The sequence below is a fragment of the Phacochoerus africanus genome, chromosome 13 (assembly GCF_016906955.1).
Source record: "Phacochoerus africanus isolate WHEZ1 chromosome 13, ROS_Pafr_v1, whole genome shotgun sequence".
NCBI classification, from domain to species: Eukaryota; Metazoa; Chordata; class Mammalia; order Artiodactyla; family Suidae; genus Phacochoerus; species Phacochoerus africanus.
In genome coordinates, this window is record NC_062556.1 from 5370365 (window position 1) to 5386345 (window position 15981).

The 15981-nt window shown below is 52.6% G+C and overlaps 1 protein-coding gene across 1 annotated transcript; it reads right to left on the bottom strand.

The window, feature by feature from the left end:
- Positions 1 to 429: 429 nt before the first annotated feature.
- Positions 430 to 9068, bottom strand: URAD (ureidoimidazoline (2-oxo-4-hydroxy-4-carboxy-5-) decarboxylase). The gene is made up of 2 exons (XM_047756439.1): positions 8520 to 9068; positions 430 to 776 (listed from the first exon to the last, which is right to left on the bottom strand). Exons 1-2 carry the CDS (start codon positions 8806 to 8808, stop codon positions 430 to 432), a joined length of 636 nt encoding a protein of 211 aa, XP_047612395.1. The 5' UTR covers positions 8809 to 9068.
- Between the last annotated feature and the right edge of the window lie 6913 nt (positions 9069 to 15981).

Here is a 15981-nt window from a genome sequence, read left to right on the forward strand (position 1 = left end):
AGCGAGACGGACGCTTCCGCTCCCATGTAAACGCCGGGTGCAGCAACCGAGGTGGAAGCAGCAGCAGCAGACAAACCGCTGGGGAATAAAGCATTCCTTTTCCGTCTGTGTGGCCTTGCGGTTCCGGGTTCGGGTTTAGCAGGAGAGGGTGGGGAGGCCCAACGGAGCTGGGTGCGCGCTTCGAAATCCACCAAGGCTGGTGGTGTCAGCGGGCCGCAAAGGGAGTGCAGAATCGAGGCAGAGAGCGGAGGGATTCGCCGGCAAAGCGCGCAACTACCTGGTGCTACTGGGCAAAGCGCGCGCGAGCGGGGAGGCGGACAGAAGGGCTCGGTTCTCCCCGCCTTTGTGCGCCCGCATGGACGCCGCTCCAGGCGCCCCGCGCGCGGCCGGCCGCGCGGCCGGGTCCCGGGGCCCCGGCTGACGCGGCCGCTACAGCGGGGCGGGGTGGCCCGCGAGGAGGTCGGCGAGGCGCAGGCGGCCGATCTTCTTCACCTCGTCCAGGGCGGCGCGCAGCTCCTGCGCAGGCGGGCACTGCAGGCGGCGCGCCAGCTCGCGGGGCACGGCCTCGCGGTCGCGGAGGCGCGCGGCGAGCACGAAGGGGAAGCCGAAGCGCGCGCGGTACTGCGCGTTGAGCTCCGCCAGCCGGAGCCGCTCGGCCGCGCCCAGGCTCGTCAGGCCCGCGCCGCTCTGCTCCCGCAGCGACTCGGCGGTGAGCGCGCCCCGCAGCAGCTCGCGGCCCGCCAGGTCCGGGTGGCAGCGCAGGATGCCCTCTTGGCCTGCGGAGAAGCACAGACACGCGGCGGAGCGCGTTACCGCGCCGCGCAGAGGCCGCCGCGGGCGGTGTGCGCGCCCGGCCCCTGGCCCTGCCCCGCCCCGAAGGGAAGCAGGGTCCCCCGAGGCTCGGGGCGCCCAGGACACCTGCCCTTCAAACGCGTCCCCAACCTCGCGCCCCTCCATCCCCGCTTCGTTCAGCCCCGGCCAGGACCCGGGGGCGGGGCGGGAAGTGACAAGTTTGTCCTTTGAGACCTTGGGGCAAGAAGAGCGGAGGGGAGAGGCCGCAGAGGCTCGGAATTTACGACTTGCTCGGGAGGGAGCGGGGACGCGATAAGGAGCCCGAGCGTTTCGTATCTTTTCAAAGTCCTTTGCTCTCAGGGGGGCTTTGATGTCGTCCAGGGCCGGACGCGAGGGCCCGAAGACTTCCTGCAAAAGCCGCGGCCTGGGTTTCGCTCGGTTCCTAAGGAGATGGGCGGAGAGGGTCCGTAGGGATAACGCGCGCGCGTCCAAGGGGCTTGCAAATAAACGCCCAGGATTTGGGGGCCGGAAGTGTGAGTTCGGGGCTTCTGGAATCAGGCGTGCAAAGAGCTTTGGAGAGGATTAACTGCGAAGAAACCCATTTCCAGCCGAATTCTAGGGCGCTTTGAATGAAAGTGGCTTTCCTCCTTTTAGGAAAATAGTTCCCACTCCCCACCCACCCACTGTGTCAGCCGATCTCAAAGGGATCTCAGAGGATGCTTCCTTGGAAGACAGGCCTCACAGTCTAAAACTGGCCTAAAATTGGCAACCCCTGGGGTGACAGCTGGGGGTTTAAGTCCTAATCCCTGGGGTTTTCCGGAGCCCCAGCCAATCGTGTTGCTGAGCTCTCTGCAGAGGGAACTGGAAGCCTTGGGGCTGGGTGAGATCCGGTAAGCAGGGAGCAGATCTGTACCATGGGGCTGATGACACCTGCCTTGCTGAGCAGTCCTGAGGATTAAAGACCAGTCATTTCCCCAGACAGTGCCTAATGCTAGCAAACATGTGCTCAACAGCCATATTATTTGTCCTAGTAGACTCCAGGTAACTGTACAGTGGTAGGGCTGGAAGCATCTGACCGCAGGGCTGGGGCGAGTCGTGGGGCCCCACTGGGAAAGGGAGCCATTCACCTTCCCTTTAATTATAGTATAAACTTCTCCTGCTTCAACCTTTTAGCTTCTGCTCCGGGAAAGGACCCATGTCCTGAGAAGTGGGGAGAACTGGCGAGGGCGGAGGGCAGGGGGCAGGGGGGACATCTGCATTGAAGAGAGGGTTCAACCAACCAAGGCTCCGAAAGGATTAGGTGACTTGGCCTGTAGCTGCCTGCCCCCAGATCCTGGGCGCTGGACTATGGGCATCTTGGGGGCCCTGGCGGCCCCTACAGGGTTAAGGGGAGTTTAAAATGAAACTCATGTCATGAGCAAGCCCATCTCCATCGTTTGAGAACTTCCCTCCTGGGCTGTATCCCTTGGGTATTGCACTGCTGAAGTGGTTGGTTCCCGCCTCCTGCATCCAGCCATGTCCATGTGGTGTTACACTCCCGACCTGGGGGTCCCCAGCCCTGGGTGGGGAGGTGGCTTGCCACGGCCCCTTCCTAGGCCTGAGGCTGAGAGCTTTGCCCCAATCCGCTCTGCATCTACCCGGCCTGGACCCCCTCAAACTGCTAAGGCACTGGGGGCCTCAGGGAGCCAGCCCTGGGCAGTTCACAGTCCAGACCACAGGCCCGCCCCATCCCCCCTGCTCATTCAGATTTTCACAGACGCCTCTGGGGGAGGAGGTGAGGGGGCCGAGACCCTGCCTTCTCCCTCTCCCACCCATGGCATCCCCCCCGCCGCCCGCCGCCCGCCCACCCACCCACCCAGTTTCTTACTCAGCAATGGCCCAGCTTCCGAGAGCTTTGAAGAAGCAGTTATTGATGGGAGGGCCAGTGGAGGGAGGGTCTGTCCCCTCGCCACCCCTACCAGAACCCGTCTCCTCCTGGAGCAGGGCCACCCTTCCTTGTGGCCAGACCTGCCTCTTCCTTCTGGCCTTGGTACCTCGCTCCTCACTCTGCCAGGCTCGTCTCCCCTCTTGAAAACATCACCTGGAGTTAATGTTTGCCCAGGATTAAGTGTGTGTTTTCCACTGTTTGTGGGAGAAGAGGGGAAAGAGGAAGGGAGGCAGGCGACAAAGGGGCAGAGCAAAGAGAAGGGACTAGAGAAGAGGAACCGGGATTTAAACACACACACACACACACACACACACACCCCTACCTGCAGATAAAAAGAAGGGGGTGTGGGCTGTCAGGCAGGAATAGTAGTTCCAAAGAAACAGAACCTGACCCTGGTTCAGCCAGACTCCATCTTTATCGCCCCAAACCACTGACCCCTTGTCCTGCCGAGGAGGGTGCTGACTCAGGGGTCCTGCCTGAGACACAGCTCAGCTCGGGTTCCTAGGCTCCCCCTCCAGCGCTGCGTCCCCAGGGTGCTCCCAGCCCGTGGCCTTCAACCCACGAGGAGGAGGCTGGAGACTGTGCCTGGGTACCTCCCGCCCGCCCTGGGCCCTGCGGGTCCTTCCACCTGGAATGCCCAAGCCGAGCCAGGCCAGCCAGGTTCTCTTGGTTCAGGGCCTTTCCACGCTGCCCGTTCTTCAGTCTTTCCTAAAATCTCAGACAGTTCTGCCTGTGCCACTGGAAGATCCCGAACACCGCTGGGCCCCAGGACTCCACCCCGAACATCTTCCCTCTGTGTTCACACGGGTGCCCGGCGTGTTCTCATCTAGTTCTATGGCTCTAAATGCCATCAATTCTTTCGAGATACTCAAATCCGGTCTAGTCCCCAGCTCTCCACTCTGCTCCTTTGTTATGGGCCAAGCGAACACTCGACATGTTCCTTCGGATGAGCCCTAAGCACCTCAGCCTTCACAAGCTCCCATTCTCCACCCCGTCCTGCATCAGCTGCTGCAACCACAAACCATGAAGAGTTCCTGGCACAGAGCTGACACACTCCTTGTTTCAACAGAAGAACAGGGCACACAGGGGCGGCCACTGAAGGGCAGGCCATTGGCCTCGAAGCCCACTGCAGTCCCACTGATGTCCCCACACGGTACTGACTCGTGTGTTCCCCCTCCTGGTGCCAAAGGCCACCCTTTCCACTGTGCTCTTGGAGCCAGTTCCTTCTTCCATCTCAAAGGCTACAACTGCAAACAGCAACCCCCGCCCCCCAGGCTGCCTCACCTTCATCAACACATAAACAAAAGGAAAACCCGCTCTTGATTCCCTGTTCCCTGTTCCCCCGCTGCCTCTTGGCTCCTCCTTGAAGCACAACTCCCGCAAGGGATTACCTGTTCAGCCTTCTCCATTCCTCACCTCCCTTTCAAGCTTCCAGCCCCACCCACCAGCCAATGGGCTCATCAGGTCACAGTGGACGGACAGCTTGCTCAAGCCCAAGGACCAGGGTTCCGTCTTCTCTTTCAACCTCGACGGAGCATATCCTGTGGTTGGTCTTGGCCGATGCCCATCGATGGTCCTTCCTCTGCCAGGTCACGAACATGGAAGTGCCCTAGGACCCAGTATTCACATCTCTCCCCATCTTATATTCACACAGATGCCCTAACTGTGCTCGACCAGTCCCGTGGCTTTAACAGCCATCAGATTCTTTCCTGACAACCAGATCCAGTCTGGTGCCCAGGTTGTGCCCAGGTTTCCCCCGTGGTCCTTTGCTATGGGCCAACTGAACCCTCAGTACTTCCAGCTACCGAGTATTACTGGGCATCTCAGGTGTGATGGCATCCCGTTCGCCAGCCTGTCCTTTCAAATCTAAGCTCTTCCTCATTGAAGACAACAGCACTACCAGCCAACAAGTTAGACTAGAAACCTAGAGTTATCCTTAATTTCTCTTTATTTCTGATCTGCCTCTCCCCACCCCCCCGCCCCCCCATGAATCCATCAAAAATCCCTGTTGGCTGTAATTCTAAAGTCTATTGGGAGGGTGGGGGTGGGGTGAGGGTGGGGGTGGGGGTGGGGGCTGGGGGTTTGGGATGGAAATGCCGTAAAATTGGGTTGTGATGATTATTGCACAACTATAAATGTGATCACACTCATGGGAGTTAAAATAAAATACACTTCAAAGGTTTTATTCCAGAAACAAAATTTTAAGAATAAAACATATTCTGAGAATCCAGCCACACTTCTTCCTCTCTCCGGCTCCAACCCTAGTCCACCTGCCCAGGACCATCGCCCCTCACTCTCACTGTCACCCCAGTCCCCCCCCTCCCCCGCCGGACCCCTCTTTCCTCTTGTTCCCCCCGAGTCTCCAAACACCCTGGTCTCTCTGTGTCCCCAGACGTCAGATGTCTCCAGTTCCTTTTCTGAGGGTGGCCTTCCTTCTCCCAGATCTTTCACGGCTTCCTTCTCAACTCTTGGTTTTAAACGCAAACATCACTTTCTAAGAAAGACCTTTTTTATTACGTATTTTCTACCGGATGACACATTTTCTTCTAGTATTTTCTAGACTTGAAATCATCTTATTTATTTATGTTAATCCTGTCTCTCCTCACTAGAATGTAAACTCGTTGAAGGCAGGGACGTTTCCCCGAGCAGAGCAGGCACTCCGTAAGTTTTCACTAACACATCACTCTGGGGATGGAGTGTTATATAGTCTTTGACCAAATGAAGACAGTTTTTAATCCTTTTTTTTGGCCTCTCCGTGGCATGTGGAGTTCCTGAACCAGGGATCAGATCTGAGCTGCAGTTGCAACCTACCCCGAAGCTGTGGCAACGCTGGATCCTTTAACCCAGTGTGCCAGGCTGGGGACAGAACCTGCGTCGTGCAGCAGAGACCAGAGACTCTGGGGATCCTGTTGCACCACAGCGGGAACTCCTGAATGAACACTTTTCAAAAGCCTCATCTAAGTACTTTACAGCCTGCATTTAAGGAAATTATTAGCCTCCGGCTCTTTCATTCATTCACCAACTGTGTTCTGAAATAAGTATTAAATAATGAATTACGACATTATTGCAATCCTGAAATGCCACAAAGAAATGCATGATTAACTGTTATGACAGTTTTATTGGTCTTTGCTTTTTAACACAAATCAGTACTGAATTGGTTCATTATTGGCCGTGTGTGTGTGTGTGTGTGTGTGTGTGTGTGTGTGTGTGAAGTTTCTTCCCTTTACTCTTGCCATGTCTGGGGGCGGGGTGGGGGGAGGGAATCAGGAACTGATGGGCTTGAAGGAGAACTTTGGCAAGTGTTGCTGAAGCTAAACATTAATCTTTGACTGCCACCTACTGGCCAATGATCATCATAGCGTCACCTAAATGGACTGTCCACCTTGATATGCTCTAAACACTGAATTTTCCGTTTTCTGTTAACGATAGAGGGTTTTCTTTGGTCATCCAAAACAAATCCTTGACCAGGTAGATCATCATGTCCTCAACATCTTTTTTTTCTTTCTTCTTCTTTTTTTTTTTTGCTTTTTAGGGCCGCACTCGTGGCACATGGAGGTTCCCAGGCTGGGGGTCGAATGGGAGCTACAGCTGCAGCCACAGCACCACCAGATTCAAGCCCCATGTGCAACCTACCCCACAGCTCATGGCAACACAGGATCCTTAACCCACTGAGCGAGGCCATGGATCGAACTCGCAACCTCATGGTTCCTAGTTGGATTTGTTTCCGCTGCGCCACGATGGGAACTCCTATCCTGAAGGTCTCTTTAAGCTCCCATTTAGTTTTAGGATTCAAAGACTACTAGACCCAGTGTGTTGCCAAGATAATGCTAGACTATGGCAGGGAATCTTATTTATTTAAAAAAACCAAACATTAATGCCGACTGAATGAATAGCGAATGAATAAATGAAACCCCTAGAAAATATTTCTAGATGTTGCTTTTGAGTCTCTGGAACAAGCCTTCAAAGGCTGTTGGATTGGCCATCCGGGTTTGAATCCCAGTTTTGCCACTTTCTAGCTCTGCGTCCTTGATCAAGTTACTTAATCTCTCTATGCCTCAGTTTTCTTCTCTGTAAAATGGGGATAATAATGACACTACTTGTTTTCTAGGATTAGGATAAGGACTAACTGAGTTAACAAATGCGAAGTGTTTGGCAAGTGCTTGAAACCCAGCACTACTAAGAGTTAAATCCTTCGGGCGGCTGTTATTACCATCGCTGGCTTCGTGAGGATGAGTAGGATTAGATCCCGGGCGATTAGAGACAGGCTGTGCTCCCAGCTGCCTGAGGGAAGCACAGGGCTGAGAAGCTGGCTCCACCAGCAGGGAGATCCCTCCTGAGAACCGAGCACAGAAAAGCAAACGAGCCTTTGTGTGGCCCAAACTCGGTCCAGTCATTTGTCCCACGGACCCGCCGCTAAAGTCACCCCAGCTAAAGAGTGGCGTGAAGGGGTAATACCAGGGTGCATCATCTTTCAAAATCTTCTTAGGAGTAATTTCATATATGCATTCAACAAACATTTTATCGAGTCCCAGTATCCACGGAGTGGTGTGGGCGTCCCACACTGGCCGGGATACAGAGGTTCCCTGATGTCTGAGGGTTCAGCCCTGAGAGGTGGGGGAGGGCCCACATGCCGCCCCCCTTCCTGACAGCTTGATTTTACCCCCATCCTCCCCCCTCCCTGGAGGCGCCTAAAAGGAATTAAGAGGAGGTCCCCATTCCGGAGAACCGTGGCTGGCGGGGGGTCAAAGCGCTGGGCTTTGGAGGGAGACCTGCTTCCCCAAGATCCCCTCCGTGAAGGGAGCCCCCCTCTGTGAAGGCAGCCCGTCTGTCCCGTCCAGGCTCCTGCAAAAAGACCGTGCGCCCCGCCTGCCCCGGAGGCAGCCCTGGCGGCTCACCTTTGGCCTCTGAACCCCCGTGGGGCCGCGTGTCATTCTGAGTCACTGGGCTGGGCCTGACCCCAACCCCCCTCCCCTCCCCTCCCCACCCACAAGCGCCTCCCCTTCTCTCTCTGCCCAAGGATTTCAGCGCCGTCCCTCTCCTTCTCCAGAGGGATTCCTGCAGATTTTTGTCTTGCCGCCTCACCCCGCGGGGAGTTGCTGATCTGAGCGCGTTTACTCTGCGCAGCAGTCTGGTCCCAACCGGCCCTTTCTGGTAAGAATGTCAGCCGGTTGCTCTTTCCCCTGGGCCCTGAGATGCGGTGATACGGGGCTGGCTCCTCGCCTGCATTCAGAACATTCCCGGAGCGCACGCGGCTGGGGGGGCCCCCCCGCTGACCTTTGGCCTGTGAGGCCCCGGGACACCGCGCCTGTTCCTCTTTCCTCGTAACCCCACAGCTTTAATATTTAACAGCCGCTTTGCCCGAGCCAAGCGACCCGTGTTCTGTGATTCCACTTTGGGCGTCACCAGTGCCGGATCCCCGCTACCGAACTGATCCCCCAAAGAAGGAAATACATCCACCAGCGACCAGCCACTAAAGGAAACATCGAAGCGTATTTTGACAACCAAAAAGAAGCAGACTCACAGAGAGAGAACAAACTGGTGGGGGGGGGGTCTGGGGCGGGGGGGGGGGGGCGGGGGCGGGGAAGAGGGCCACGCTCTTAGGTATAGGACAGGCTTGAAAATGTTTTGTGCAGCACCAATGTTTTGCAGCAACTGTCAATGGAAAGTAACCTTTAAAGAGTGTCTAACAATTTACATTTTTAAAAACTTTAAAAAGCCACGGGACCTCTCCCCACTACATGGACAAGCCCATCTGGGGTCCCTCGGTAGACAACCTCAGTGTCAGACACTGAAGCCTTACCTGACGGTGGAAGAGCATCAATAAAGGCAAAAAAGTGCTTCTCTAAATCTTCCAAGCCAGAGAAGGGGCGCTGGGACCAAACAGCCGCTGCGATCAGAGGACATCTCTCGATGACATTCCCAAACACGTCCACAAATTCTCCGAAGTCCATGGCGTTGACCTTCTCCATGTCCATGGCTGCCGTTCCAGCAGGTCGAGGCTCCCCTCTGGGTGAGCGTGGCGGCTCTGCTCCCCAGCTGCTGTTTGCTGAACGCACAGGCTTGTTTTTGATGCAACAGCAGCTTGGCATGTTTTAAATGCCTCTGGGAGAGAAGCGGATCCTGAGTCCTTGTGCAATGAACAAACACAGGCTTAAGGTATCAGCCAGGATGCAGAGACCTTGCAAAAGGGTAAACACGGCCAACCAAACTCCCCTCTCCCCGCCCCCAACCATCTCAGCTAGCGGGGGCTGTTTTTATTCTCGACATTCAAGGCGGATAGACTTCTGGTGCGATTCACATTTTTATGTCTTCGTTATCCCAGGGATGTTTTCCCCATAACCCAGACAGCTCATGAGTCAACCCACTTGCTTTGATGGCCCGTCTCGTTGCTGCTGCTGTGGAAAACAGGGAGTGTGCTTTACTCTTTCTCTGTATTGCACATGCTTAACACAAGGACTTAATAGACTCTTGTTCCACCAGATGTGGCATCCAGAATCATTCTGTCCCCTTCTCCTGTGTCGCCCACACACCCTTATGTGTTATTTTCTTCCCGAATATATCTATCCCTGTCTGAAAGCGCCTTGCTTATTGTGTGTATTTATTTGTGTTATCACCTCTCAGCCACGGCAAAGTCCGTGAGCCTGGAGACAGTGTGTCTTGTTTGCTTATGTCCTGGGTGCCGAGTTCTGTGCCCACGGGAAGCGTGTAATAAACACGGGGGGGGTGAGTTGACCCAATGACCACGTGGATTAAATTTCTCACGCGAATACCTGCTATGCCTGCTCAAAACAGCAACACTGTGGGAGAGAAAGACAAAGAAAAGGAGGGCTCAGAATTTAAAATGAAAGCTATTGCTGCTGGTCCCCGTAGAGCTGAAAATGCAAATGTATTTCCAAAAGTCATGCTAACTCCACTTTCATCTGCATCCAAATTCAGTGAGAGGACAGCCTCGTTGTTTCCCAGCCCAGGTGTCACCCTTTGGCTTCCTGGGCCAAAGGGTCACGACTAAAGGACAGACAGAAAAGGTGATGAAATTTGCTTTTCCAAGGGGGGAAATTGGTGGTGAAGTGTATATATATATATTTAATATTTATATGTTTATATACATATACATACACACGTCCTTCACCGACAGGTGAGGCGTATGTGTATATATGTTAACCATATACATATATTAACCTATATATGATTCACTCTTGCACATCACATGCTTCCCGTAGAGATGTGAAAACACTGGTTCTGTAGTGTGTGTGCAATGGCCCAACCACAGAATGTGCTCTGTTCTCCCTTCTGCCACCAGAGTCACCACAGTCCTTTTGTCCCTGCTGCTTTCCCTGAAGCCCCAGGAAACAGCTCAGGGTCCGTTGCCTCCGCTTCCCCTCCATGGCGCCCCAGCCTCGGCCCCTCCCAGGGCTGGCTGCGCCCCATCAGAGTTCAGAAGAGGCCCCCCCGTGCTGGAAGGAGGGCGCCTTCCATCCCGGCTCCCAGCCTGGTTCCCACCCTGGTGCCAGCAACAGAAGCCAGAGCAGAAGCCGAGAGCCAGAGAGAAGGGGTTCCGGCTCCACTGCTCCTCGACCCCCCACCCACCTTGGACAACCCTCACCTCCTCCTCTTACTCTGCACTCAGAAGCCCCTCCCCTCCCCAAAGGCGCCCCAGCCAGGGCTTGGAGCCTGGCAGTCCTCAGCCCCCAGCCCTTCTGCAAGCAGCAGGAGAGAGATAGACATCTGAATTTGCAAGCGGAAACTCCTTCACTCATGGAAATGCTGATATGCGTGGTGGGAAGGGCCTCGCTGCAGATGTGCCTGCATTTCTGGCGGAGCCTTGGAGCCTGACCCCCTTTCAGCCTGTTTTATCTATGACAACAATGCAAGTGCAAACAGCCTGCTCACCGGAACTTTTAAGACGCAAACGGCCAAAGTATTAAAGAGTCGTGTACATAGAAACTGCATCCACACACGCACACACAAACTCACCCAAATTCCTAATATGGAATCTGGGGACCCATGCTACAGAAGCACCAGGGGTCCGGCGCTGTGTGTGGGGGGGTGAGCTCAGTTAATCCTGCCTGGCTCTCCCCCAGGCAAACCAATGAAGGAAATTTAAGGTAGTCAGAGGGGCAGGAAATTTTCATCCCAGCAAAAAGGTACAGGGTTGAATTGTGCACTATAAATCGTGTGAATTGTGTGGTGTATGAATTACGTATCAATAAAGCTATAATTTCCTTAATTTATATATATTGTTTCATAATTTATGTTTAACCATACAAGCTATGATTCTTTTTTTTTTTTTTTTTTTTTGCTTTTTAGGGCCGCACTCAAGGCATATGGAGGTTCCCAGGCCAGGGGTCAAATCGGAGCTACGTCTGCCGGCCTACATCACAGCCACAGCAATGCAGGATCCCAGCCGCATCTGCGACCTACACCACAGCTCATGGCAACGCTGGATCCTTAACCCACTGAGCGAAGCCAGGGATCGAACCCGCATCCTCATGGATCCTAGTCGGATTCGTTTCCGCTGAGCCATGACGGGAACTCCCCAGCTAACAGTCTTATGTTTTGGTTGCTGAATATATTATATCTGACTCTATTACAATTTTTCTTTTAAGGTAAGAGACCTTCAGCAGTATGAAGAGAAAATCCATAAATAGGCACAATGTTTTATTTTATTTTTATTTTTTTGTCTGCACTCACAGCATGCAGACCTTCCTACCCGGGCCGGGGATGGAACTCATGCCACAGCAGTGACCTGAGCTGCAGCAGTGACCTGATCCCTAACCCACGGAACCACCAGGTGATGCCTTTATTCCTTTTTTAGTTGAGACATTCGTCTATTCCCTTTGACTACAGCCCTTAGCTTTTCAGGAACAGAGCTCCCACAGAAGCGTATGCTCAAGAAGATACCAGAAAGGCAAACTGCTTTCCTACACAAGCATTTTTCATCTGAGGCAAAGTGGGAGTTGGAACTCGTGGGATCTTGCTGTTACCAGACTCCTTCCACTGGCTGAGGACTGAGCCAAAGCAAGAAGGTCTGGCAGGAGTGGGTGGTGGGGCTCCGAGGGGGCGGCGGGCATCGGTGACCCATCAGGCCCACACTTAGTATCTCCACGTATCTGAGTTAATCTTCTTAAGCTTTGGTTTCGCCATCTGTTAACCTGCCACAAGCCCCTGCCTCACTATTTGTTAAACGAGAGAGTGTGTGAAGCACGGCTCTGGAATATGGTATTTTCACAGGGAGTTGATATACAGGGAGCTCCCCCTCTGGTGCAGGGGGTTAAGAATCTGACTGCAGCAGCTCGGCTTGCAGAGGAGGCCCTGGTTTGATCCCTGGAAAAGAATATATATAAGCAATCGCTTTGCTGTACATCTGAAACTAACACAACATTGTCAACAACTGTATTCAATTTAAAAATGGCTAACATGGTAAGTTTTACAATATGTGTGTGTGTGTGTATGTGTATACTTTTTATTTTTTATTTTTCTGCTTTTTAGGGCCGCACCCATGGCATATGGAGGTTTTTAGGCTAGGGGTCAGAGCTACAGCTGCCCGCCTATATCATAGCCACAGCAACACAGATCCGAGCCACATCTGTGACCTACACCATAGCTCATGGCAATGCTGGATCCTTAACCCACTGAGCGAGGCTGGGGATCGAACCTGCAACCCCATGGTTCCTCGTCAGATTTGTTTCCGCTGCACCATGACAGAAACTCCCATTATGTATATTTTACCACACACACAAAAAAGTCATCAACGACTTTTCGGTCTCTTGAAGGTAATTTGGAATTTAATACCTATTGGATTTCCAGGAGCTGAAAAGATGTGTTGGCCAAAGCAGTTTCTTAATTTCTTTTTCTTTTTTCTTTTCATTTTTGGCCACCCCCAGCATATGGAATTCCTGAGCCAAGGATCAGATCCCAGCTGGGGTTGCCACCCACTGTGACGGCAGATCCTTAACCCACTGTGCTTGGCGGGGGATTGAACCTGTGACCCAGAGCAGGAACTCCAAGAGATATGGCTTTTTTAGGTGATAATTCCCTCCTTTTTTGTCTGCTGCTGATGGTGACTGTGGCACAGAGATTAACAAATGTGAATTCCAATATGCCATTTATTTTTGACAAAAATGACAGTGGCAGTGGCGGGTGAGTTCAGACAAAGCTGTGACTGAGAGGGTCCTTCATGAAGGGCTGAGGAGGAGAAGCAAGATCGGGAAGGAGCAGCGCCGGGAGGAGGCTGCAGCTGTGAGAAGAGCCCCCCTGCCACCGCCCCCTGGGGTTATTTTTGTTACCCCTGGAAAAATCTAGGAAACAGTCTTCGTTTTCAGCATAGGAAGCTGAACATTATGCATAGAAGGTGCTCCAAGAAGAGTAAGTTTAAAAGCCAATTCCCTGTGCAGACAAATGCCTGGTGTAGAATAGAGCGGAAAAAGCCAGGTCCTAGGAAAAACCATGACCCCAGGCTGCTCTGTTACTGTCCAGAGGGCGTAAATAACGCACGTAAAATGCACCGTCATGCCCACAGTCGGCGAATGAATGAAGGAACGTTATCAGCACAGAGGGCTGTTTTTCCTTCTAACCAACCGGTTGGCCTTTTCTTTAATTCTGCTTCTTAGGGAATCCTGGAGTCGAGCTGGTAATGAAAACACTAGTCCCAGGGCGCCACCTGCTGGCGAGATTCCTACAAGGGCCTGGCGCAGAGGGCGTCCACGCAGTGGCAACAGCACTTCTCCAAAGTCAGGGCTTGTTTTTGTTTGTTTGCTTGCTTTTTTTTGGCGGGGCGGGGGGGGGGGGGGGTGGAGAACCTGCGGCATATGGAGGTTCCCAGGTTAGGGCTCCAATCAGAGCTATAGCTGGCAGCCTACACCACAGCCACAGCAATGCCAGATCAGGGCTGCTTCTGCAACCTACACCACGGCTCAAGGAAACACCGGATCCTTAACCCACTGAGTGAGGCCAGGGATCGAACCTGCAACCTCATGGTTCCTAGTCGGATTCATTTCCTCTGTGCTACGACGAGAACTTTTTTTTTTTTTATTTTTATTTTTTTTTTTAGGGCCGCACCTGCTGCATATGGAGGTTCCCAGGCTAGGGGTCTAATGGGAGTTGTATTCTGACTCACGTTAAAAACGTGTAGTTGGAGTTCCCGTCGTGTCACAGAGGAAACGAATCCGACAGGAACGCAATGTGACCCAAAGTAAAACTGACCTGTGGTAAGAGTCGGGTTTAAAAGAGCCTAATTTCATTTTTCCCTAAGAAGTTTTTAAATGCCATCCTTCCTAAGAAAATGTCCTATTTGGTCCATACAAAAGTTATGTTATTAAGCCTAAAACCTATGAACCCATCACCCCAACCAACACCCCAACTTCAAGTGTCATCATGTGAAAATGATTAAATAGTGGTAATTGTTTTTATTCTATTTATCATCTTTTTGGCTGTGCCTACGGCATGTAGGTGTTTTCAGGGCCTCATACCCACGCCTCAGCAGTGACAACACCGGGTCCTTAACCCCAGCGACCCACACAGGAATTCCAAAATAATCATCACTGTACATTCACTACTCCATGTAATACCAGGAATGAATCTTTGCATAACGGGGTTTTGTTATTTGTTTGCTGTTACGGCTGCATCTGCGGAGGCCAGAGATTGAACCCACGCCTCCATGGAGACCTAAGCCACTACCGTCGCACCACAGCAGGAACTCCTGGGTTGTTTTTATTGTGTGTGTGTTTTGGATGTGCCTGCAGCATATGGAAGTTCCAGGGCCAGGGATTGAACTCGTGCCACAGCAGTAACCCGAGCTGCTGCCTTGACAACACGGGGTCCTTAACCCACTGCAAGGGAATTCCAATGTTTGTTTTTTAAAGAAAGCAGTCACTGGAAGCCTACACAGCATATGACATCTTGTAAAGCTCATAAATAAGAGAATATTCACTTTCAAGGAAATCGAATTCTCTGGGGCCTTTTACACACCTACGGGTGTGCCTCGCAGGTGAGGCCACGTATAAACGTACCTGTTCAGCTCCATCCACACTGAAGTCATGTTCAGAAAGTACGTGCGTCCTGACCAAAATCACTTTGGTGGAAGGAAAAGAACATTCCTTAAATGTTAACTCACTTTTAATTCCCAACCCTCTGATCACTAACAAACAAACTTTTTCTTTTTCTTTTCTTTTATTATTTTTTCATTTATTATTTATTTATTTTTGCTTTTTTTTTTTTCAGGGCCGCAACTGTGGCGTATGGAGGTTCCCAGGCTAGGGGTCCAATCGGAGCTACAGTTGCCGGCCTACACCACAGCCACAGCAACACAGCATCTGAGACCTACACCACAGCTCATGGCAACGCTGGATCCCCCACCCTCTGAGAGAGGCCAGAGAGCGAACCCACAACCTCATGGTCCCTAGTCGGATTCATTTCCGCTGCGCTACCACGGGAACTCCCACTTTTATTTATTTTTATTTTATTTTACTTTTGCTATTTTAGGGCTACACCCACGGTATATGGAGGTTCCCAGGTTAGGGGTCCAATTGGAGCTGTAGCTGCCGGTCTACGCCACAGCTCATGGCAACACCGGCTCCTTAACCCACTGAGCAAGGCCAGGGATCGAACCCGAAACTTCATGGTTTCTAGTCGGATTCATTAACTGCTGAGCCATGAAGGGAACTCCACCAACAAGCTTTTTATTAAAACTTTTATTTTTGGCTTCTGCCACGGCACCTGGAAGTTCATGGGCCAGGGACTGAACCCAAGGCATAGCAGTGACAATGCTGGGTCCTTAACCTGTTGGGCCACCAGGGAACTCCTATACTTTTTTTTTTTTTTTTTTTAAAGAAAGGATGTTTACTTCAGTTTACTTAAGAAGATAAATCTATTTGAAGTGGGGAGACTATGTTAAGAGCCATCGGGATGACCCAAACCAGAAGCCGGAGGAGGTTTCAGGGGAAGAGGGTCACTGAGGTCGGGGGCTGAGAGAGGCTGAAGGAGGGGCGGGGCTCGGGTCTGCCCGCAAGCAAGGACTTAGAGAGTTGGGACCCCAGATAGAGGGCGCTGAAAGGAAAACCCAAGTGGGACTGTCTAAGAGGACCCCTCAGAACAAGCGCGTGGGGCTGTCTACAGAGACGCGGAAGGCTGGGGGAGGGTGGAATTTGGTGTGGCCGATCCACCTCGGAAAGCGACGCCGTCGAGGAGGGATCCAGGCAAACCAGCACTTTAGGAGGAAGCATCGGTGGGTCAGAGAAAACTGGCTGGTGGAGAGACTGGAAGAA

Excerpts from the sequence above, each read along its gene's own strand:
- URAD (XM_047756439.1), bottom strand. The coding sequence starts at position 8,808 with ATGCCAAGCTGCTGTTGCATCAAAAACAAGCCTGTGCGTTCAGCAAAC. Across the intron at positions 777-8,519 it reads TGATGCTCTTCCACCGTCAG|GCCAAGAGGGCATCCTGCGC; the intron begins GTAAGGCTTCAG and ends GCTTCTCCGCAG.